Below are 26385 nucleotides of genomic sequence, written 5' to 3'. Positions count from 1 at the left end.
AAGACACCAAATATGAGATAAAGAATAACATAAGCTTGTGAAAAAAAAATTAGAAACTACTATGCCAAGTTTACAAGATTCTAAACAGAACTAAAATGTTACTGTATAGGTCCTTGCATATGGAAGCCAGGCAGTATGGAGAGAACCAGCCACACTTAAAATGTTGATTTTAAACATAATTTAATAATTAATGAATAAAAATAATCTATCTGCTTGATCAACTTGCAATATGATCTGTAAAAAGAGCCATTTTAATCAAGATTGGAGAGGTGCGAATATTTGCTTAATACTGTCATCCTAACAAAAACTGAAAAAAAAATGAACTTATTTGGCCTTTCACTATTGTCATCAAAAGGAAAAAAGAGCATAAGGAAGTAGCAACTAAGTCAGATCAAGTCCAGATAGTTTAGTAATATGTTACCCTCTTACACAGGATGCATACATAGATCCTGCAACATTTGCATGAAAAGAAGTCCCATGTGGCAAGAAACGGGCAGACCTATTTTCAGCCAAGGCTGAGACAAGGCCGCTTTCACCAAGGGCCGCCCGTTGTGGATTTTGATGCCAGCCTGGATGGGCCTGCTGTTCATGAGTCCTTGTTGCTGTAGTGAAGTGGAGCTGTGCTTCCCTTTCCTGGCTCCAGCGATCCTTCCTCCAAATTCCTCTGTGTAAACAAGCATTTTATACATAGAAAATCTGTCCCAATACCAAAAGATATGAGTAGGCTGGATAAGATATAGGAAGCTCCCCCTGAGCTACTTTTATATCCTACACATGGAGGTGCTCTTGAAAGCTAGCACAGCCTGGACAGTAGAGGGCTGGAGAGGGCTTGGGAGCACTAGCACCTAGCACAGATCACTCACAGGGAAGTTGGCGGGTATTGAAGGTCTAGACATGGTGCAAAGTCAGAAGGGATATATGTGCTATGCCCAGATTGTTGCAGGGATGCAGTGGCTTCCCCACTCTTCTGTCAATGGAGAGGATTCTCTGTAGAGGCTCTACAGGATCACTACAGCACCAGATAATTACTCTTAAGGCAGCTGGAAATGGAGGCTTAAGTAAGGAATCTTTGTGAGACATGAAGAAAGAGGTTGGTAGTGTTTTTTCCTGTCTATCTAGTCTTCCCATTTTTCAAGCCAAGTAATTGATTTCCTCATTACCTGGCCACATCCATGATGAAACAAGCTATGGGCAGAAGGGCAATGAGTACAGGGGACAGGCTATCCCTTCTCCCTAGCCCTGTCTGACTTGAAAACACCTTCACTCTCAGAGTACAGCCACTGCCATTCTTATACTAGTCATCTACCACTCCTGGGCATAATGTTATAGCAAAACTGAACAGGGAAATACTGCAAATGCTAGGGAGGTTGCACAAGGGAAATCAAAGGAAACTTCAGTCACCCATGCTGACATACCTCAGATTTATCCTCTCAGTTTTTAACACTCTCATGAGCAGAGCAATACCTGCTTTCGATGCAACTTGTATTTTTTAACCCTTGAAAATTTTGGTCTCCCATCTGGAAATCTCTGGGTTGCTGTGGTTGTCAACTGATTATGTCTCAGTCATGTGGCTGACTTAGGTGATGAAAGTATGACTCAGCACACACATTTCATGTGAATATTTTGTGGGGTCTAGGCAGAGGGGTTAATGAAGAAACAAAGCAGTATTATTTTCCCTTTTCCTGTAAATAACTACCTTTCCAAATGCAGAACTTCTATGTGCAACAGCAGGTGTCTGTAACAGTAAGATTTATGCTTAGTGGATGCAGTAATAAATACATTAAAGCAGAGGCTGGAACTAATCTCCAATCTTTAGCCAGCTTTGCAGACAGTTAAAGTCTTTTAGCCCTTCCCCTTTTTGGAGAAGAATGCCTTTTAAGCAGAGGCTTTGCCTTTCCCACTGTATATGGAAAAAATGACTATGCACTTCTATGGTGAATGCCTAGCTGAGAAATGTTTATGTTGGATCCAAACCCATCTCTAAATCACAGCTGAATGGCATTTTGTTTTCCACCGGACTGGGGAAGGAATAACAGTCTGAAAATGGTTTCAGCCCAGGAAAATTTTTCAAAATTAAATACAATTACCTAGTTAAGGTAAGAGATAACATTGCTCAGCATTATGCCATCTGGCTTTCGGCTATTACTTCTTTTTCACAGGAAGCGCAGTTATTCTGTCAGGTTTACATAGAGGCATGCTCAAGCAGATGATTTTATCTAGAAGCAGAGCACCTGGTTTCAGGCCTGCTAGTTTTAGCTGTCCACAAGCTTTTTGACTAAAACCTCAAGAAGACCTCCCCATCCCACTCCCTTTTTTTATGATCAATAAAAATAAGCTTACAATTTGAAGAAGCTGATGAGTTGATAGCTCCTCAAATTATACAAAAGTATTCCTAAGTGTCAGAGGTAAAACAAGAGATGTTTAAAACTTATTCTGTTATTAAGAGCTTGTCTTGCCGCCTTTAAGGCAATTAGAGATTTTCAGTAAATTCTGAGGAGAGTTCAACCCCTCAATATATAAAAATAATGGACACCTCACAGTGTTTTGTTCTTGCTTGCTTGCTTGGAAAAACAGGCAAAGTTCTGCCATTAGGTATTTCTGTTAGCAATTGCTGACTGGCCAGACATCATGTGGCTCCAGAATCGCTGCAGCACTTTCCTCCCACGCTGGGCATCACCAGGGACATGGGGAGAAAGGGACAATACTGAGACTGGTGCAGAGTGAGCAGGAGAAAGGCACTATTAAGAGAAAACAAGCATTCAGTTGCTTCATTGCCCAGTGAATATTCATTTACTTAAAAGGATTATGGATTATAGCAGCACTGCTTTATTTTTTTTTAAGGCTTGGAGATCCAGATTAGTGAGCTTCCTAAAAAGGCAGCATTTCAGTTCTAATAAACATTTAATATCACTTACGCAGAAAACCTCATTATTAGATTCAGTTGTCCAGAACTATGACAAATTCATGCAGGGAGGCTTGAATTTTTATTGACCATACCTCATCTCAGAATTTAATTAAGAAAATAAGTGTATGTAACACTGTTTTTTTCACTGAATTACTATTTCGGCAGCCAAGATTTGAGTTTACTTGCAAGCTAAGTAAAAAAACAGAAAGCTTTTTACTGTGTAATTCATGTAGTTGTTTTAGTCCCTAATCTCATTAAACATAATTGGAACTAAAATACCTGTCAAGATAAGTAGATAAAGAAAAAGATTATCAGCCTTGTGCCCAAAACTCTTTACCAATTCTTGTTAATTCCCAATTTGCAACATCATTGGAGCACTGGGAGAAATAAATACTCCACAACTAGCAATGTCAGAAATTTAGGGGAGAAATAACGTAATTTAATGATGGTCTACACGAGAGTGCTTACTATAAAATCTATCATGAATATTGATTGGGAGAGTGAGCTAAAGAATGTGTTCCTCACCAAAATGTTTATAAAGTAAAAAATAAATTTATATTTGTAAAAGACTGATTTGCATGTGGTTTCTGCCCTTGAAATGATGAATATAGTGCAGTGGCTTTCTGCATACAGACAGCTCTCTAACAGCTGCACTGTCCTATTAACTAGGCTAATTAACTGCCTCACTCTGATGTCACACACAGAATTAATATCTCCAGTAATAACAGTCAGACTGTGACCTTTCTAGTTCAGAAGAATTTGATGCTGTAGAGCGGAGGTAATGATGGCTTATAGAAATTATAAATAGAGATAGGAGGCCTAAGGGGAAGCTGGTGAGCAAGCTTGTTTGTTTTTAATTCTCTAGGTTTGTCAGGCTTCAAAGCCCAGATAAATTTAGCTAAAGAGCATCTCTCTCTGCAAAGCGTTTGACGACAGGGTATGGCTGGCTGATTGCTAAGTTGCTAAATTCTGAGTATGTCATTGTGCAAAGAAAGACAAAGATCTCACTGAAATGTCACTTCATCGGGATTTAGAGATTCAAGCACAAAGAAAGTCTTGAATTTGTTACTCCCCAAAGCCTGGGAATTTTAAGTGCATTGATTTCTTCAGATGATAACTTGAAGTGAAGCATGACCTTTCTTAGAAAGGGCGTTACCAGGGCATTGTAAAATCAGATATATTTTAACTTCATGGTTGAAAGCACTCACTGCAAAATCCTTCTTTTCCAAGTTATGGTCTAAAAAGACACATGTAGCAAATAAAGAGAAATGAATGGGGCAGGTTAGCAGGTTAAAAGGGGACGTTTTCAGCAGAAGCAATGGAGCACAAGGGGGAACTGCTAATTGTTCTTTTAGTAGAGCTCCAAGCCTTCACTTGTTTCTTTGAGAACAAAAACATCTTTTAATCATTGTTTCTAACAAAATCAAATGAAATTGCCCTGAAAGATATTTTAACCAAAATAATTTATTGTATCAAATAGATTTTTCCATATTCATGTTTCCTACCACTTACGAACTGAAGAAAGCAGGATTTCCTTAAATCTCTTAAATGCTGTCCTGCAAAGTTAGCTTTACATTCTCACATGAAATTTTAATACTGAAGTCTATTTTTAATTCTTTCTCCTTCTCCCTGCCCTCTTTGACTAACCCTGTTCACATATCTGATATGCTTTGGCAGTAAAGCCTTGCAGATTGCTCGTAAAAGTTGCCCTTAAATACCACGGCACAGTACAATTCCTTAGCAAAGATGGACAAAAAAAGATGGGAGGAGAAAGATGGTACAATGCCAAGAAGTGCTGTGTAAGTAAACAAATGACTTACTTAAAAGCTGGTAGTTTAGTTGGAAGCCAAAAAGAAGTGCTTCCAGCGTGGGATTAAAAGTGCATTGGAAGTCTTGGATGTGGCAACAGCTTTATATTTACTGCAGGCATCTGAAAAAAGCCAGTTAAGACTACCAGAAATGTCTGCCCTTGTGGGGAAATTCCTAGTGGTTTTGACCAGTTCTCTCAAAAGACACCAAGTTATTGACTTATTCACAGTTGTGGACCACACTCAGTGCATGGAGGGACTTTGTCTTGTGAACACTAGAGCTAATGGAAGTTATGCAGGCCGTTTTCACGGGATACTGTCCTGGATTAGACACCAACACAGAGGAACATAAAACCCTCATTGTGTACATTGTCCAAGAATAGGAAAATTTCCCTGGCTCCAAAAAAAGAGATACTACTGATTAGGAAGATAATTCAAAAAATGGCCTGAAAGCATGGCTGCAAATTATAATAGTAAAAAATATTCAAGTAATTGTCAATTTAAGTGCTTTTATGCATCAGGATGTACTAAAGCCCTTTCCAAAAGAGGACTATGGTCATTATGCTGTTTTACAGTTGGAGAAACTAAGTGGAAGAGTGGTGCTCAAGGTCATGCAAGAGAGGAGAGAAGAATGTGTTTTGCTGTGTCCCAGTACCCTTATGACCATAGTTAGGGAGAGAGGTGCTACTCTGCAGAGACAAGATGATAAGCTCCTCATTTGTTCAGTATACTGAAGCAGTATTTCAATTTATCAAGCTTAATATAATGAATCTATTGCTCTAAAGGTATTAGTACACCATAGGTGAAGTGTATGTCATAAAGTGGATGAGTGACTAGATCCAAGTGCACCATAGAATCATAATGGTTGGAAAAGACCTTCAAGATCATTGAGTCCAACCATAGGCCCTTCAACACCGTGCCTGCTAAACCATGTCCCTAAGCGCCTCATCTACCCATTTCTTGAACACTGCCAGGGATAGTGACTCCACTACTTCCCTGGGCAGCCTGTTCCAATGTTTGACTACTCTTTCCATATATGAATTTTTCCTAATGTCTAACCTGAACCTTCCCAACACAACTTGAGACCATTTCCTCTTGTCCTGTTAGTAGTTATTTTAGAGGAGATACATCTCCACCTCACTACAACCTCCTTTCAGGTAGTTGTAGAGAGCAATAAGGTTTGCCCTGAGTGTCCTCTTCTCCAGCCTAAGAGGCAAAACAGAGGATAAGAGTAAAAGTAGAAAGTAGTACAGAGAGGACACAAGAATAAGCAGAGAAGAAGGACTGCAGGAGCTGAGGGAAGGCATCTGGAGATTGGAAATATGCCAGCATAATGTTCGGATATGCCATTAATAGAAACAACTCAAGAGAACCAGAGAGGCCTCCCCCCAGGATGGGCCAACGAGTAGTCATCCCATCTGTTTGGTTTTGTATGACATTCAAGACCAGTCATCGTCCAAAGAGATATGTAATACAAACTGGACTAAAAGGCAACGAATAAATGAAATCTGGAGTGAATGTGTGCTATAAATATAAACTGAGGAGCTATGGATTTCATTAATGCCTCCCTATATATAACTCAGCCTATGGGAGCATACTGTCTAAACCCTCACTGTAACAAGTGCTCACTAAGCTTTTGAGGAAACTCGAAGCAAGTCTACAAGCATTGCTCTGCTTCATTACACATTGTCAGTAATCTTGTCAACAGTCCGGTGTTCATCGGGGGAATAGAGGAAGACAAAGTTATGAGGAAGAGCAACAACACTAAATAATATTACAAGCACAATTTTAATGACATTAGTAGTGATTGCTCTGCTTTTGGAAATCAGGAACTTGAGCATATAGAATTTTTTTTTTCAGGATCTGATACTGAGTTCCATTGATGTCTTATTTCCTAGTTATAGAATGTGGCAAGACAGTCACTCATGGCAAGCTAGGCCAGATAGAAAAGGCACGCTGATGCACGCTGCTCAGACATGTCACATGATCTACTGTAAGATATCAAAAACAGCACAGTCCTAACTTTTGCCAGTCAAATTCATCCCAAAATGTATTTACTGGAGTTCCTCGACTGCAGTGTATATTTGGTACAAAAGTGTTTACAGCATCCAAAGCCAGAGAACAAGCCCCAGTGAGTCCCTCATAAACAAAAGTTCAAAAGTCTGGGGTATGACATAGTACATGAGACCATCACACACTGCATGGGTGGGTGGAATAGGGGATAGACGTGAGGTTTGGACCACACTTTGTGGAAATTAATCCCATATCGAAAGCAGAGTTTCATGTTCATAACTTAAAGGCATATCCACATGGTCTATGCAAACCATGGCATTAATTAATAATTAGTCTGGTAAACTCAGCCTCAGATGGCCCCAGTGGATTTGGCCTCTGCATTTAGAAAGAAGGGAATGTATGCAAACTTTTCTCTCTACTGACCCCACACAGCAAGTGCAGATCATAGGTTTCCATGTGAACTTGAGTCCATCCAGTGACTCAGGGAACAAGCAGCACGTCTGAGCCAGTACCAGAATCCTGCAGAGCAAATACAGCTCTATTCTTTCCCCCGCGTAACCCTTGCCCATCTCTAGGGACCCAAACACTTCTGTGATCCCCTCTGCAGTTCTCCACTTCTCAATATTCCTAAAAGCAAGGGATGCTGAATGCTTGAGCCAGAATTTAACCTCAAGCAGTTAAGCACCTCCCATTTGGCACTGAATGTCTACTGCGTAAGAAGGGGAAAAACCCAGGGCTCTTGAGTGCTGGGCTCCAGCTCACCAGTACTGCACGTCTGCGCTGAGCTGCAGCTGCACACAGCGTGTGCTGTGTATCTGCTGGATTTTCCTTCTTGGCACCAAGTGTGGAAGGGTTTCTCCTGCAGGTCACAGAAGGCAGGAAGGTCAGGACAGCGGGTCGCAGTGTTACTACAGCTCTTTCTGTTTGCAGCAAGTTTCCCAGCAGACTCAAGAAGAACTAAATCCTTGTGCCTGGGCTTATGAATACATATCTTTGAACCAGGCAAATGGCTGAGGAATTTGAATTGTCTGTTACTCTGCTCCCAGGGAGCACGAAAACCAGTCAAACGTCCATCACTCTGCAACTGGGATCCCATGCTTAAAAGGACTGGGATTCAATTATGCCACGAACTGAACAGCAGATGTAGGAGGCATGTGGGTGCTCTTGGTACTTTCTTACTGAATAAAATACTAGAATTAGACTCATGTAACCATCAAGATCATTGAGGTCAAGATCATTGTTTTGTTATCACCTAGTTAACACTTTCCAAGCATTATAAAACATACAACCTGTGCCCACCCAGAACCATTTTAAGCTAAGATGTACATGGAGTCGAACCCTTTGTTTATTGGAACAATTTGCCTATTGTTTATTCTAGGGCAGCAAAATGTATGTCTCTTGGAGGGAACCAAAGGACTTTGCTGAGTAATTGTCTGAGGAATTTTATTCCAATCACCAGCTCTGCAGATCGTTCAAGTCACCCACAGAAACTCTGCCCACTTGCAACTATATTGCTCACTGACAAGCTGAGATGGAAATGAACAGGACAGCACTAACATGATGGCAGAAGTCAATTTTGCTCAGTAAAATGGGATAATTTTGTATCACACAGGCATGGGTTAGAACTAAAGTCACCTTATTTGCAGTGAGTACCCAGTATATCAAATGGCAATATAAGTCTTAATAAAATTGTTTACAGACTTTTTTTCTAAATATTTTTCCATGTTGTCCAAAGCCACCAAGTTAAAGTGGGACTGATTTACTGTCAACAATGAGACCAGCTTTCAACTAGTAAATGTCCAGTGGTATTTTAAAACTCGTCCTGAGAATTATAGCTTTTTCCAAAGGTATTAATGTATCTTTATGTCTTCTGCCCCCCAAGTGGAGCAAAATAGATCTCAGAGATAGGCTGGAAATATTTTACCTGCAGAGACTCAGTGCACAGCTATACTCTGGAAAAGGTGGCAGTAGTGCAGGGTAATGTAAAACAGCTCCCTTGAAAAGCTAGCTGTAAGTATTACAGGAGATTCTACCCAGATGAAGGGAAACCTCCATGATCGCACTGTGAACTGGCCAGAAGCAAGTGAAGTCAAACTTAGAAACAGAATTGCCTGGGCCTTTAGATATATCCAATTTTCCTAAACATGCTTTCTGGGAGAACAGACTACCAGGTGCTTTTGTACTCTTCCAGAGTTTCAGGATGTCTGGCAGTTTGGCCAAACTTATGCCACAGCAGCTGTGATCTGGACACATCATAGCACACCTGACACATGGGATAGGATTCATCTCTCCTGGATTTCATATGGAGTCCATACTTCTATAGTACAGAAGCCTACTCCTGAGGTAGTCTTCCAAGGCCTCCTTTACAATCAATAGAGAGCAAGAGGCACAGCTGCCTTACTTTGGATAGATTTTAGTATAAGAGCAATTAGGCCATACCCAAGGGAGTCTAGCTGGCTTCTTCCCAGGTGGATCTCTGCACTGTGCTGACTCCCACCTCGCTGTGGTTTGGGCTTCCTGCACGCGCCCGTACTGCCCAGCTGTGAAGGCTGCTGGCCAGGATGCCCCTGCGCCCGCACGGCCCCAGCTGTGCGAGCAGGGCTGCCCCCAGGGCGAGGGCTCCTCCGCGATCTCACCCAGCGCCCTCTTCAACGCCAACACAGACACACCATGTGCGACCTGCTGAACGCTGAGAATCTGGCATGCTTTTGTGGGCACTTGATGGGGAATTGAGTACTTCTGAACATGAAGTCCCTGTTACACATGATAAGGACTACGAAACTCTTCAGAAAAGAGTCCTATCAACTCTAAAATAAAACAGAGAGATTTGGAATGGCATCAACTGTAGAGGATGGATTTTTTATCATGGGCCAGGTGGCAGTTGTTTGTCTACTGTTCTTATTTCCAATAAATAATTACATGAAGTACTGAGAGAGATTCAAGAAGAAAAATATCTTTTATTTTTAGGAAGGGCAGTAGGCTATTTATCTCTGGTTGGCCTAAGCAAACAATCTTCAAAAGGCCTCAGAACAGGGACTGCCAATTCCGAATGCTGCTCATAAAAATATAAACAAAGGCAAGTATGTTTGCTTTGGTTTTGAAAATATCCCCCAAGGAGTAGATGTCTGTTGTTTCCATGGCAATACCATGCACTTCCCGTCAACCAGTGTCTTTTATAGACCCACAGATTTAAATGCCAGTGGAGGATATTTAGATTATTTATTCACCCTGGTATAGCAAACAATACAGAGTTTCAGGGAATTAGTCCTATGCTGAGTTCTAAACTTCTGTTTAGCTAAAGCATGACTGCCAGAAAAAGCATGGCATCTTGATCTGAAGCTATCAAGGAATGAAAAATCCATAGCCCCACCCAGCAATTTGTCCAGTTGTTTTCATCATCACATTAAAAACTGTGTTTTATTTACTCACACATGTCTGATTCTGACATGTACTGACATGGCTGACATGATGTCATTCCCTGCTACATCACGAAAGCAATATTCTTCTATTTTCTTTACCCTGGGCTCTAAGGCCAAGCTTTGGTAATGGTCTAGTAAAGTTTATCTTCTTCAGGGGTTAAGGGAAAAAGGGCAGTGGGAACTTTTGAGGGTCCTGCGGTTCTAAATAGTTTGCCATGTATGTCACAATTATCCACAGATAGGTTTCTATTGAGAGATAACTTACCACATCAAACCCCATAGCTACCCCTGAGTCAGTAAATTGCTAAGACTCTCTTGAGTATATATATATATTCTGACAGTATTTTTATGGCCTTTACAGAGCAGCTCGAACTGCAGAAAATATGGTAAACTCTAATGCACAAAAGGTCTTTACCTAGGCTGAACTTGTATATCCAATGCACTTGGTGCACCATCAAAACAAAATAATGTCATCTGAGCCACAGTAGCTATCTCCATGTATATTCCCAACCAACACCAGAGGACAAGTATTAAGACTTTATTTAACTCTCTTTCATTTAGCAGTAAAATAAAACAATTTTCATTTGCCCTGGGCTAAGAGCATGCTCAGGAACGGTTCCAATGGCTTGGCTACCATATCATAAATTATGCTACAACCATTTGTCTAGCCTCTAGCTATATCAACATGCATATGTGTTGCCAGAAACAAAACAAAAACCAAAAAAAAGGTTTTGTTTTTTTTTTTTTGCCTCTTGGACTCTAAAATCAGACTTCCAAACAAAATGCTGGTATTCATAACTGAGGATAAAACTTTCTTGGTATTTTTGCAAGTACGACCAGGCTGCACTGAACTGACTTTTAAAGTCTCTAGATAGTAGTAGATGATGATTGATCTTTGCGCTTTTACCTGAACAGCATGCAACCCACTGAGGATCTTTCTTAGACCTGGCAGGAAGGGAACCTTTTGCCTCTCTCTCAAAAACTAGAGACTGCAACACTGCGGGGCAGTTATGACTCAGTCTTAGAGGAAATTAAACTTATCAGTGCCTTGGAAGCTGATACTCCGTGTAGATCATGGAGATCATTTAACCCTGGATCCACAACTCTCCATGTATCCCAGTACTCCAGAGAAAGCTGGAAATATCAAAGAGTATAAAAGACTCTAAAGGTGTCTTTTGAGCAAAAGAAAGACTCCCTTTGCACTTTTTATATTCACAGAAAACTCAGAAGTTTCAGCATTAGCTAAAGAAAGATCCCATGTATTCTGGACATTAGATGGCAGATAATGTCTATATCTACAGAAAAAAAGTATTCCATATATACTGCCTTGTGGGAACATCTAGAGCAAATGTCATGCTCTGAGCTGTGCTTTGGTGGTGCTGTGCAACAAAAACAAGAGCAAAATTTGGCAAAGGGAAAATTCATGGCAGAAAAGGAACAGTTAAACAGCATGGATGATTTGAGCCAGTGCCTGGAGCCATGCTTTTGCCCTCCTCTAGTTGGCTAATATAGTTTTAACCACAAGAGCAGCCTGTGCATATTACCAGCACAACTCTCTGTTTTGGGAAGAACAAGTCTGCAGTTATTTGCAAACAGCAAAAAAAAAAATTACTATGGCATGGTTGAACCATTGTAGCATGGAAGGAATAGGGAGCCAATTCTGCCCTCAGTTATTGAGGTACAGATCAAAAGCAGCTACAGTGAAATCAGGGGAACTACTTGGATGAAAGTGGGAGAAGACCGTTCCTCCGTTTCGGCATCCACCTACAGTCCGATCTCGTACCCGTGCCATCAGAAGGGTCCGAAGCAACAGAATTGGACTAGCGGCTCTATAGCACTTGCAGCACTGCAGATGGTTTTTGTTTTTTTTTTTAATGTAATAATTAAAGCCAGGTGCAATAAATAAATAAATAAATAAATAGATAAAAGCATCAAGAGTATGCAAGATTATAAAAGGTTTAGCAACATTAAACTTTTTGGATTGAACTAGAACACTGGAACAAATATTGTCCCTTAGGCAAAAGAGTCACTGTAGTTAGTATCCAATAATTAAAAAGATATAAATGCTAACACAGACCTCCCATTTTGGCCCATTAATGTCTTCACCATTCACAAAAGGCCAGTGGATGGAAATGTTGCTCACTCAACTACCTACATAATGATTTTTCAAGGATGGTATTTTCATTTTTTTTCCAGACCTGTTTGTGCTCTGCGTGCAATTACTTTGTGCTCCCAGAACATTCGGCCATTTGCATCCCTCAATTATCTCGACACTCTGACACTTCTTTTTATAAATATATTGTTGGCTCACACCCTGGAACATCTAACAGATCACTCCATTATCACTAGTAGGGCAAGGAGCAACAAAAATATATCAGATTAATTGAGAGAGCCTGAGAAAACTTTTGAACTCAAAGCAATATGGATCCAATTTTCCTCTCATTTTCACTTCACTCATACCCTTGATTGTCAATACCTCATTTCTGGTCTAAATTGATGCAACCCATGGTTTAAAGCAGTGTATTAAAATAGCGAGCATGTGTACTTTTCAAGCTCTTGTGATGAATTGGGTTGTATGGGAAGATAATGTTTCCAAAAAGCACTCGTGACTTAGAAGCCTGCATCTCATTTTCAAGAAGGGCTCTGACAGTCACAATAACAAAGGCACCTCAGCCTAAGACAGACACCTCGAAGAGCTCAAAGGCAGAAGGGGGTATGTTGGTTCTCAGGGGCTTCAGTGAAGGCCATGCAGCTCTGCCCATACAGCTGCCTCCAGTGAAGTTGCACTGAACTGGACCTAACTTGCCACTGGTAGGTTAGTTAACTACATGAAAACTCACCTTTTGAAATCGCACTTCTGGCTGCAGTGCAGACATACCTCTAGCTTAACTTCCAAGCAAATTATATTTATGGCTGACTGAATAATTTACATAGGCACATTTACATACACTCATACATTTTCAATGTCTATATTCAGCACTATATGTCAAAAATGATGCTGCTCAGAACTGCAAAATTGGGTTTTTGCAGTTTTGGGGGAGATATTAATGGATCAGCTAGGACCACCCACCTGTTGAAGGGCATCAGGAGAACATAACACGCCTTAGATCTGTATGGGTGGAGAGAAATATTGCCAAGAAAGACACTGGGATAAGAATCTGTTTTCAATTTAGAAACTAATTGTCTTCCTTCCACAGTGTGGGGTGTAATCATTCAGCTGAAATCCTTAGTCTAGTGGGAGCCAGTCCTACATTTCTGTGTTAAGACTAAACAACTGAAAGAAATGAGCGAACAAATGGACAGCATTTCTGCTGTCCCAGTGTGGCTATGGTACGAAAGCTTTTCCTCTCAGGAGCTTTTATCTAAGAAAGTGTTTCCAAAGCAAATCAGATAAAATATTGTGTGTAAGAATGGTAAAGGCAGCTGAGTTTTCCATTTATGTTCATCTCAGATTCTTGGAGCTCGCTGGGATAAGACTGGATTAATGACTCATTTTTAAGGCTCAATTTTAAAAGCTTGTTGTTAGTCATCTTATAAGATGCATTATTTTCTAAACAGACAGCTGATATAGATGGATAAAAGTCCCTATCCACGCCTGAGCACAGAAGCTAACATACTGATGAATCTCAGCATCACTGCCTCTTGCTAGCCATCTCCTCGCAGCTGCATCTACAGCACCATGAAGACTTACTAACCCAAGTCTCAGAAACAAAGTAGCCATAGCACTGTGCTAAATAGCTGCAGCCAACAGCAGGTCTGGCTAGCAATAACCCTCTTGGGCTAGTTTTTGCAGCTAGGGCAAGCATCACTGCACGGTGCTACATCCAGTGCTGTAGACCTTCTGTTCATGTTACAGCTCAGAGTGGACATGGGAAGCAATGGATAGGCCCACACAGATGAGAAATCATCATTTTTTTTCAGGGCATCCCAGGAAAATGAGGGAGAAGGAGATGCAAAGCAAATCTAACTCCAAGTAGATCAGTACAATATAATTAGAAGCTTCATACCTCACACTAATGCAAAGTAGGTAAGACCATGCCCTCCTGATTTGCTAGAATTTCCCACCTGTTGCAAGAATAAGGGACTTCAAGAACCACAAAGTACACAAAGCACCGAAGAGTCATCCAGAAAGGTAATCTGGGAAAGCCTGGCATGTTTCAAGCTCTGACAGCCACCTCAAGGACAGATTTTCTAAATGAGAGCAAAAAGAGAGTGTGGCAAGTAGTGTCTGGAGATCTAAATCATGTGCCTCGGCCTTCACATTAGCTCTGCAAGAAGTACTGCAAAAGTTACACAAGATAAGAAAGAGCTTTAGGGTCCAAAATACACTGGTCTGCAGAGATATAGCGTCACATATAACACAGAGACGGCTACACAAGAGTGAGATGGTGACACCTGAGTAACAGAGGTTTCAGTCTTGCCTAGGATCCTCATCCAAAGCTCATCAAAGTGAATACAAAGTTTGCTCTTAGTAAGCTTGCTTTATTCTTTCCTTTTTCAAGTAAAAACTTTTCCTTTCCTCCAAACACACCTTCCTTACTGAAGACCAACTATCATTTCTAGTTAAATAGTACAAAGTTCAGTGAGAATCTGCAGGCTCCTCAGTGTCATGCAGGCACCCAGTGAAGGACAGGGGACAGGAAATGAGGCTCATGAAGGAATGCTGACAGCTTAAAGAGTGTAAGAGGAAAAAAGCAACCAGCAGGGCAGGGAGCGTAACAACAAACTCAAGTTCAGCCCTGTGTGTGGTCTACTAAACGGGCCTGTGTAGTGTTCTCTGGGGAGACCCAGCAGTTGTAATTCTTGCTTTCCCCTGCCTCGTAGCCAAACCAAACTCTCAGAATACGTATGTATAGAAAATACTTTATTTTTATTTTCAATGCAGGGATGCCAAGAAGGATTTTACCGCACCAACTCAGGAAAATGTTCTCCTTGCAGCTGCAATGGCAATGCAAACAGATGTCTCGATGGATCTGGAATCTGTGTGGTAAGGAATTTCTATCTTCTCTGCCAGTCTCTCACTGAATGATATGACTTTTTATTTTAATGATAACCAAACCCTTTCATTTATGAGGCTTCACATGAAGGAAATATTTTCGAGAAAAATCCAAGTAACTGTGGCTCTTCTATTAACTCCAATGTTGAATTTCAAAATTCAATTGCAAAAACCTCACAGGAGTTTTTTGCTGAAGGACAATCATAAGCAGAGCCAAGATCAAAATATTAACAAGATTATCCTAACCAAATTTCACTCTCACTCACTGAAATTACCTCTGCAGATTCAAAACATTCAGGTAGCATTTGTGAGGGCTGGAGAAAGGTTTTCTTCTATCAAAATATGAAAATGATTTTGCATTCTCCTGAAGAAATATGTATAAATTCAAACACATTTCATTCTTCCCTTTATGAACATAGTGCTGTATATCATATAAACAATTTACGATGCTGAGTGACCTCTGTAAGTGTATATATATGTCTTATCCATAGTAATTCTACTGCATGGCAGCCTCCTGCTGAGAAGTAACAACATGAGGAGGTAGAAATAATACAGCAAGGAAAGAGCACATGGAACTCTGAGGTAGTATCACAATTTGCCTTGTGCTCATTCTCACTCATTATCAGCTAATACAAAAAGCTGTGGGTTAGTATTAGAAATCAATCACTTGTAGTTCCAGAACAAAATCTAGTGCAGTGAAGCTAAGCCAATTGCTAGTGGGCGATCAGAGCAATAATACGCCAAAATGGATGGAAGTTAATACTTGTGATGTGTCTGAAGCACATGGAAGAGCCAGGCATTTGTGTATTCTTTATAGGCCTATAAAGCAGGAGCAGAGCTCAGAGCTCCTACTTCTGCAACAAATTTATTGTGTTTCTTTTGACAAGTCACATACCTTTGCCCTGAGTTTGTCTCTTCATAAAACAGCCTGCTAATTTCCACATACTTTGTATTACTGCAGCCTACATCAAGTTTGTAGTTATACACATACATAATGCCATATTCCATAGCATATTTCTTACCATTTTTATTCCTATGGGAATAAGACAGCGCAACTGTTCAACTCAAGGGCAATTAGCTGGCATGGCTGTTGCGGTGTGTTTGGGTTTGGTTAGTGTCTATAAAACATCCTGGTTTACTGCTTTGATATTCTTTTAAAGGCCCTACACTGCCAGGCATGCCAAACTTTTCTTATTTCACATGCACATGGCTTTTCTCATGAGACTGTGACAAGAGGAAACTTCTGATGGAAGGCTTAAGAAGAAGAGAGAGAGTTTGGCTAAAGTATGCCTCCGATGACTCTATCGGAGCTTGTCTAGAGCAAAGTATATGAGAGAGGAAGGGGATTATATCCACAGATTTCAAATACAAAAGCAGATTTGTTTCCTGTCTTATAGAAAAAGAAGGCCAATGTCAGGAGTTGAGGACAAAAAAAAGTTACTGACATCGCAGAAAGTAGTCTGAATATATCCATGTATTTCAGATTCTGATATTTATCTGGGACAGTAGACTGTCTGAACTGATCGTTAGTAAAAGACAGAACTGAGATGAACACCAGTTTGTTTCTTGAATTCAAGTAAGCTCCTGCTCAGGCCATTTACTTATGAGTAAGGATGAATAGAGAAAAGACTTAAAGGAAAAAGGAATGAAAGGGAGAGGGAAAGAACACGGTGCAAGGAAATAGCAAAATGAAAGGGTTTACGAAGGCATGATAGCATAAAACAGAATAGAGAAACCCATGGAGACTGCAGTAACAGAGGTTTCCTGGGTACATGGAAAACTCCAAGGAAATTCTGAAGACTAGTGAAATTTGCCTGGGAAAGCCTGGGAGAAGAAATGCCTGGAGAAGTAAAGAAAGATGGAATTTGGATTAGAGCAGGAATAAACAGATTAAATGAAAGAATGGGAGATATTTGGGAAGAGGAGGCTTGAAGGTTAATGATCTGCACAGCATTAGAATCAATGGACAAAGCAGCCCTTCCTTAGAGACCACTTCTCCTGGAAAGCCTGGAGAAGGACAGCAATGGCTCTGGCTAAAAATCCAGTCAGGGCTACATACATACAATGGAATGATATGAAAAAAATATGAAAAAATATGAAAAAAAAAATTTAACCCTGCTAAGAATGATTGAAGACATGATGAAAGTAACAGTAACTCCCTATTCAGCTGGTGGATAATTATTTTTGGTAGTTGAAATAATAACTAAAATATAGGGATTGATTAAATGAACAAGTCTAGGGCAATAGGAAAATGAAAAAGTACATTACTCCAAAAGGGATGAAATATAAGGGTCAGATTCAGTATAATGCTCTAAGATCTTCATGTTATGCAAATCCCCCAAATCAATTTGATGATTGTACTTCCCACAGCATACAAATTAATGAAATTTTCATTGGCCTCTGCCCTGAATTTGAAATCAAATAAAATTAAATCCATATTAATGATGCCTTAGGGTAAAGTAGTCACAGCTTTAATTTCTGCTGACATAAGTATGGGTTAGCATTCTCATTTTAAATCTTCTCTCGGCCTTATTCATAGTGTATAAATCAACCCCACAGGTCTCTAAAAGCTTACAGAATGACACACTCAATGAATCAAAACTCTCATCAGATAACCAGACAGGGGAAATTATTGCATGTACAGCCTTTCTTGCAGAGATGTCCACATAAAACTGGTACAGAGATCAATCACATGATTTTGCAATTAAAACTAAACAGCCACTCCATTTTTCTCCACTTTTTAATGGAGAAAATCACCCAAGTATTAGAAGAAAAGAGAGTAGTCAGCACAGTGTAAACTCCATTTATGATATAATACAATACAACAATATGATACAAGTGTCAAATAATGCTGCATTTCAAAATCGTTAGGTGACTGTGTCATACACCTTGGCGATACATGGAAGACTAATTCTTTGTATCGATTTTAGACTTTGGACTTGTTAATGTAACATTCTCAGGATTAACAAGGAGAAGAAATGGAAGCCATTTGTTGTAGAGCTTTGTTGTAGCTTTTGAATTTGGAAACAAGCATGTATGTGATGTTAAGTGGATTAAATTCTAAAAACTACAAATGGCAGTCTGCAGATGGAGTGATGTGCATTTCTCCTGCATAAAGCCAAAACAGTCAGGTTTTTTAGCCAGTAAGACACAGAGGTATGTGGGAATGTTTGGCCTCTTTCACCACTACCAGGTCTTATCCCATCGAAAACCCACAGCTGAGGTATTTCTTTAGAGTGTCTCTGTTGAGGGCTCAAAATCTGAAAATTCAGACATGACAGTGGGCCTCAACCTGACGCAGCCCCAGAGCAGAACTTCCTGGAGGTCATGTCTGTTAACTCTGAAATGAGTGGGAGATAGAGCTGAAAGAATTTGTCTAAAGCAATGAATTCTTACACCATATGTGGATAGCAGAACGGCCAGGATTTTATCAACTATTTTAAACATTTGATTGCCTTCTCTAGGGAAGGAAGGTCACCTGAGGTGACTAAAAAGTCCTGTGGCACTGATTTCAGAAGCTCAGTAAAATGTATTGGAAGGATGAACAAATAAAGAAATTACAAAGCTGGATATCTAGGTTAGATGGAGATACCACTGTCCTTTCCAGGTTACTACCATTAATGGAGGGTAAATATTACTATGTGGTTAGATCTTCATAAATGCATGGAACCACATAGAGTAGAAAGAACAAGCCTGGAGAGAACACTGCAGCAGGAGAATTTTTATCATCTCACTCCTGGATATTTGATTAATATGTACTACACAGGGTGTCAAAAGACCATTCAAAAAAAAGAAGGAAAAAAAAAACTTTGGTGGAAAAGGAAAGACCAAAGGGTCACAACGGTAATATGATAAATTTGCTGGAATCCTTTCCAGCCTTTTATGGAAGTTTTAAGAATACTGCATATTGTCATGTAAGAAGTGATTTGTTTTTAAGCGTTTGGGTTTACAGCTGAGTGGAAAGGTTGGAATGGATTTGGCAGTCATGCCTGAGAGGATAGTATGTTCCACATGATTGCCAAGGCAGGTCTGGAAAACTGCCCGTGGATCTACAACCATCCACAAGCAGAAAGCAGCAGGGATCTAGCAAAATTCTCTTGTTTATTAGATACCTGGGGCTTCAAGATGGGCCTTGCAGCTCATAAACCACTGTTTCTTCCTACAAAGATGGACTACATCAGTCTACAATGTGGGTGACTGTGATGATCTATGCTTGGAAAGGCAACCAGAGCTATCAGTCTGCTGCTGATACACAGCCATCCTCCAGAATATTTTGGCATGCAGTAGTTGTCAAGAATGTTAGCGTTAATAGCCTCAGTGCCCCAGATGTAGCTATTTCCTTCCCTGTTAGGTGTGTTTTTCACCTTAGTATTTGTTGTCCTACTTTTCTACTAAAAACGCATCCTGGGACCTCAAGAAGAGATTGTTTTCTTTCCTTTCCCCATGTTGCCTGTAGCGCAGACATGCAGGAAGTTGAGCTACAACTGCAAGGGCTGCCCCTGCTCCCTTGCCTGCTCTCAGCAGCACCTCCTGCATGGGGCCAGGACAAGTCACAAGATGGGAAAGGGCAGGGCCAGGTGTCCTGTCTGCAGTACTGACCAGCTTTCACTTCATTTGCTAATGCAAGTCCTACAAACTGCTGATTTGACATTCAGGGGTAACCTGACCCCAGCTGGATCAGGAGCTGATCCAGTCACTGTTCTCATTGTTTTAGGTTGTCAGTTTGATTTACCTCAGTAAAAATTGTACAACATTTAATGATCTTTTTAGAGCCTCATCTCCTTCTTCCATAAGAACTTCTAAAAGCTACTGCACCTCAGTCCTAGTGGCTGGAGAGAAGAGGTTTGAAGGCAGGTTCACCAGGCTGAAAGTTGAAAAAAAAAAGCAAATCTCATGACTTTCAAGTAATTCTGCTGGAGTATTTATTTTAGAATTGTTATTTGGGGATAGGCACATGAATTCAGGCACTGCAGAATGGGCAATACTGACCGGTTCTGTAACCTCAGATAAGAGAGCATATCATAGATTTGGGGAAGTCTGAGTCTATGTTCAAGTTCATCACTACTGGCTCAGCAATAAATACAGCCGACTACACAGAAATGCAAAACATTTGCACCATTCCAGCTATACAGTTTATTTGTTCTTATGTCATCTTTCTGCATAACCAATTGCTACAAGACTGCCTCTCATCAAACAAAAAAAAAATGAGAGATTAAAAAAAATTCTGTCTTTTGGTAGCAAAGACAATTTTCAACTGCAAAGTAATGACCATAAATCCTAACAGTTGTTTGAGGACACTTCCAGATTTTACAGATAATATTGCAGACTGTGCAATTTTGTTTGGTTGTCTTTTGGTTTTTTTTTTTTTGTTAACTTTATTAAGCTCACTGAAAGCACAGCTGAGTATTAACTTCTGTGCTCTAGAGAGTCTCCATGCCATCCTGTGCTAGATGGGTAACACAAGTACTTCCACTCTGTGAAAGGTCCTGTCTTTCTCCTAAAGGATACACAGAAAACTGGCCTGCTATCCTAACCTAGCAGGCACTTAAGCGTCAGTCATGCAGTGAAATAATCTCCTTCAAGTGCCTACTTACGGCAATTAGTGAAGCTGGTGCCTTTGCAGGCCATTAGAAGGAGCTCTCCTCACTTATGTTGAGGTATCTAAGGAGGATGGGCAGATTCCCACCCCTTTGACTTTTAGCAATATTTATGGGGAAAAAAAAAAGAGATGTTGTATTTGCAGGGAAGGTTGTTTGAGTACCACTGCCTGAAGAGGATTAAGAGATTGTCATTATTATTTGTGCTTAAGCATATTTACAGAGCAGAGGAGCATATTTACCGCTGTACTTCCCAAGCAAATACGTGGCGCTCAGCTCTCATGCCCATTGCCACATCCCCTCCTGTAGCACAAGGAGACCTACACAGAAGTGCTTACCCTGACTGATGATACTGCATTAGATCAGAGTAGTTAGACTAACTAAGGCATTTTCTAAAGTAGGAGAATGCACCCCAGCCACTCTGCCATCCGACAAGCTGTGCTGATGTAATGAGGATGAATGATTACATACTACATCCTTGTTTAGAAGCCTTTAGAAACCAGGCTGCTATTACACGAGATTACTTCCCCTGAAGTATCCATGAATAAGGGACACTTCTGCCTTGGACATTGTTTAGTGAAAATAAAGGTTATATTAACATGGGTATACGGAAAGAGTTTAGCTTCTAGTTTTAACTTACTATAATTTAAAACACCGTTCACTTTTTTTTAAAAAAAAGTACATTATCAAGCCCAGTTGCCATACCACAACTGCACAGCTGTTGAGTGTCTGTGTTTCATGAACTGTACCATGTCTCACTTTGTTGTCTGCAAAGGCAAGCAGCAGTTTTCTACTAGTTTCAGTGCTTGCTGTCCTAAGAGACACACCACTGTCACTTTGGCAGAATTTTTATTTCACTGTTCCACAAGTGAGCAAAACAAAATATAGCAACAAAAATTGTCTACTGGGTTTCTGTGTTTGAAAAAAGTAGACACAGATATTAGCAAACATATTTCAACAATTTTGTGAATACATTTGAATGAACCACTGAGACAGGAAAGGCTGTGAACAGACACGGTTGGACTTGTGCTACCAACTGTACTTGATGGCTTTTGTACTAAAATGTGTATGAATGCTGAGAGCAAGGGTACCCCTTTATTTGTAACTCTTGCAGCAAAGGATTTCTTTAAAATTCATCTTCACACAAATGCTGAAAACGGAATTCCATTTTTTTTTCTCATTATTATTTCTCTATCAAGACTGACTAGTTCAGAACCAGAACTTTTTTCTCAAACCACCATATCAGGGCCACTTGGGTCTCAGAATCACTTAAGAGCTGCAGTGTCCTCCCTGTCTTTACAGGTGACTCATAGGCTTATCATAGTCAGAATTTTGTTGGAGATCCAAGCTAATGAGACATAATATATACAGCCATTGCCATTACTAGAAAAAGTATGATTCAAAGTACCTACAAGAGCCCTGATTAATTAAATAAGATAAAGCCACTCTTACATAATCACTAACTTTTATAGAGAAAAACTACAAAGATGCTTCCTTCAGATACTGGGCTAGTGGGGTCTTTGGGGTAAGAGAGCCACTTAGAACTTCCCTTCGGTTTAGAAAAATACTACAGATACATCAGCTCCGCTGCTACCCCGCTGTGATCCTCACAATAGGAATATTAGCCTTGGAAACCAGTAGTGGATAATACCCATGTGTTGTTAGGGCAAGAAAGGTGAAATAAATTGCCTGAGACAAAAAGATGCGTACAACAAAGGCCACAACTGAATGTAGACCACGTGAAGCCTGCTCATGCTTTACGTACAAGGTTGGCCTTTCTTTTTGCGCTCTCACTGCCAGTGCTGTCATATCTCTCTTTCAGTACATTCAGAACACATTTTCATTAAATAATGACAAATGAAACGTATTTCTAAAATTGCACAAGCCTTCAACACTTGTGCCTTATATTCTGTGCTTCAGCAGCAGTGTTGTTTGTGTGCTCTTGCAAGACCCTTCAGAGTTTCTCTGCTATTCCTTCTCCTCCACCTAGCCAAGTTTTTTGTCTTCTTTCGTTTTAGAGCTTTTTACTTAAAAGAACCTTCTATTACGTGCATACTAAGTACTCTCTTGTCTATGACAAGCTTTATTGTGAAAAAGCTTCTGGGGAATGTTTAACCCTGCACCTATTGGCATCTAATCCATTTAAAGACTCATGGAGATAAATATTTTCTGTGTTGATTTTCCTTGTCATTCTACCTGCTGTAGAGCTCTCTAGTCAAATAACATTTGTTCTGTAGAAATAATTAATTTTGGTGCAGTAGCATACTCTTCCATATGGTAATAAAACAGGCAACAACACAAGCAAAGTGTCCTACAATAAAAAAGAGTCTGAACTAAATGAATCAGTCCTAATAGAGAGCTTTAATAGGATTCAAATTAGAAAGACTGCTTAAAAGACAAACAGACTCAAAGCTGGGAGAAATGGCTGATGTGCCAGATGGTTGTGCTGCCATTCAGAGGAGCTCCAGCCCCTGGAGTCAGAGAGGAACCTCTTGAAGTTCAGTCAAGGCAAGTGCCAAGAAGTCCTGCGTCAGGCAGGAACAACCCTCGGTACCAGCATAGGGAGCTGAACAACTGCAAGGTTGTTTGGCAGAGGAAGAAGTGGAAGTCTTGGCGGACAGCAGGTTGGACATTGCCACAAGGATGATTAGGGGCCTGGAGCATCTCTCATATGAGCAGAAGCTGAGAGAGTCGGGATTGTTTATCCCAAAGCAGAGAAGGCTTAAGGGGGTGGGGAGGAGGGGACATGCCATGAAGGGAAGAGAAAGTCCGTTTCCAACCCATCTGGTTTGGCTTGTTTGAAAACTAATTAATAAACTAAGCTCTCCTACCCTGGATCTGGTGCTACTGAGAGAAGAGTGCCATTTGCTCTGACCACAGTGCAACTTGCTGCTGGCAGGCGCTGGGGAAGCTCCCTCTCCAAGCACTCCCAATGTGCCTGAAATCGGACACACAGCTTCCCTGCTATTCCAGAGACTGCCAGCTGCTAACAACAAAGTGATTTCTGTGATGGGATTAAATGATTACTAGAGAATATGCTGAGGCACCCAGGTCATTTCCTAGCACCTATGCCAACTCTGAACATAGGAGTAAAAGATGTGCCCAGCATGGCCTGACAAAAGAACTCTGCAGCCTAATATTCATTCTCCAGTGGTGGCAACAGGACGTGCTATTTGGCAACAGCACCTGCACCTGCATAGTTTTGCAGTCTATTTGTTTTATGCTCCGTGAGCAACCACAATTGTTGTATGAAGGAATGTTAAAGGTTAAATATCTGCTGATGCCTTTGGTACCCACTTATGGACCCATTGGCCATGAATTTCTCTTGCAAGTCTCTCTTTGAAACTGCAAATACTGTCATCTCTCAACCGCCTTTCAACAAGTTGAAGAACTTCTCTGCCTTCTCTGTAAAGAGCTTATCTTTTAAGGCCAGTTTGAAAAAGACACCTCCTAGGAAGTGCTCCTTGGTTTTGTGCTGCTCAACCTGAATGAACAACTGTTCTCCATTCGTATTTGCCACCTTTGTGACTCTACACACTTGGCTCACATATTCTGTCAGCCTGTCGATCTCTCAGTTGAACATCCCTTGCCTTTTTGTCTCTATTTGTAAGGTGAATACTGAGCAACACCAGCCTCAGCACAAAACCTAGGTGATTCCACTAGTGATTCTTCTCCATTTTTATCCTACCCTTTGCTATCCAGCCTTTATCAGCTTTCAATTCGTAATAGAGACTTTCTTTCAGTTGTCTGACAACTTGTTTGTTTGTTTGTTTGTTTTTAATCTACATATGCTATGTTCACTGAATCCTCTTGAATATTTGATTATTTGCGTCCTCATAGATCAGGTTAATGAAATAGAAATCCCAGACTCAGGCAACACTTATTCATGTACTCAGAATTCTTGTTCTTTATTAGAGACGATGTCATCCTGCTAGGGATGGGAATCACATTGATGAGCCCATAGCACCCATAATTAGGTAATTAGGCTTGTAGGTCTGAAGTTGGAAAAAAAATGAGTACACACAGCAAATACACACCACACAGAGTAGCCAGGGAGGTGGCCACTTGCTGCCTCAAGCCTTTCATAGGTATTTGCATCTGTATCGTGTCAGTACAAAGGAGTGTAAAAGTGGAGAATTCTGATCCAGGGACATTGCAAAAGTAATTGCAGAGCTGCAAGAAAGAAAAGCCCTTCTACACCTTTTCTGCTATTTGAAAAGTAACTCTACAGGACAGCCAGAATTTGGGCTCTGTTTTTTTTGTTTTGTTTTGTTTTTGTTTTTCTGATGACAACCTCTGGGTATTTTGTTTAGGTGGAAAAAGAGGCTGGTGTCTTTTTGTTGCTCTCCGTGCATTCAACAGCCATTATCCACAGCCTTGCCATGTCCATAGGAGAAAACCCACATAACCTGTTGCATCTCAGTGTGGCCACTTCTAAAAAGAATGACATAGCAACACTTATTTCAGCTTGCAGAACTTCTGAATTCAATTTAGAATTGCTTACAGTGAAGCAGAAGGCATTATGTGAGAGGCACATTTTTGTACCCAGCATCATTAAATATTTCAGAACAAATATTCAGTATGAATTATCATAGCTTGACTGATTTCCATGGAACCCTGGCAATATAAAGTAGTGGTTGATTTGACTCTGCATGAGTAATCGTATTTCCTTGGAAAGAGCAAACGGAGATGAAATTTGTTTATTAAGTTTTTGTGCAGTTTTGTGCAAGGTTTTGTGCAGTTGCTCTGTGTTTCACAGAAAGACCACTGAAAATGCAATTTTGCATAAAAAAGATGTATCAGGTTCCTGCCTCTTGCATCCATTGAACAGACATCCTCTAAGCCTTAGAACAAGGTATTGTGTTAAAACATTCCTTAAGGCTGTAACACATTTCATCTCAGAAGAAAAACATCAGAGCCACAGATGCATTAGGCACTGTTTGCCTGCAGATTTCTTTATGTTCATTTCCAGTCATCAAGTCCAAGGAGTAGCTTCACAGAAACCTGTACCTAGACACAGGTTTGTTGATAGCATTCACCAGCAGCTACTCTTCCTTGTATTTGGTTCATGCCCCCTGCACATGCAACATGGAATAGAGCTGAGTGCTGCACCCAAATGCTCATGACAGCATCAACAGGCAGTGCTGCTTGTGCTGCAGCACCCAGCACACGCACATGCCTGTTTTGCCCTGGGCTGCACCTTGCCAATACTTGCTGGCTATCGAGTGTAATCATTCAAAGCATTTTTATTTGTAGCAGTGCTGCTTACGAGCAGCTTCATCTGTCTGTTTGGCTTCATCTGTCAATGCCTCGAAGGGTTGATGTCTGGCACCAGGCCTTATTCTGCTTGGCTAGGTCTTCCAGCAAATGATTTCTTCTCCGAGTTAAGCAGCGACTTCATTTAACGATCCTCTCTCTTTTACCTGAAGGACTGCCAGAGGAACACGACAGGACAGCACTGCGAGCAATGCCCGGACGGCTTCATCGGGGACGTGGCCAGAGGAACGCCCACGTCCTGCCAGCCGTGCCCCTGCCCTCTGCCAGCCGTGGCCAAGTATGTGAAGAGCCTCTGCTTTCCTTTGATTTGTCCTCATTTTGGTGCTTTACCAGAGGGGTCATTGTGCCCTGCTCTGGGATGCAGGAGATA

At 40.7% G+C, this 26385-nt stretch overlaps 1 protein-coding gene across 1 annotated transcript in view; it reads left to right on the top strand.

Annotated features, from left to right (window-relative positions):
* LAMA4 (laminin subunit alpha 4) overlaps nucleotides 1–26385 on the top strand; it is a 96928-nt gene that overhangs the window by 7114 nt on the left and 63429 nt on the right. The window contains exons 2-3 of the mRNA XM_088522497.1: nucleotides 15031–15132; nucleotides 26168–26292. Of these exons, the coding sequence (XP_088378623.1) occupies nucleotides 15031–15132; nucleotides 26168–26292 (227 nt within the window). The remainder of the gene's footprint in view (nucleotides 1–15030; nucleotides 15133–26167; nucleotides 26293–26385) is intronic.

This window comes from Tinamus guttatus, unplaced genomic scaffold (genome assembly GCF_059628265.1).
Source record: "Tinamus guttatus ecotype Peru unplaced genomic scaffold, ASM5962826v1 Tinamus_guttatus_pri_ptg000010l, whole genome shotgun sequence".
In the NCBI taxonomy this organism is placed as follows: Eukaryota; Metazoa; Chordata; class Aves; order Tinamiformes; family Tinamidae; genus Tinamus; species Tinamus guttatus.
The sequence above is the reverse complement of the archived record's forward strand: the minus strand, read 5'-3'. Positions and strand labels throughout refer to the sequence as shown.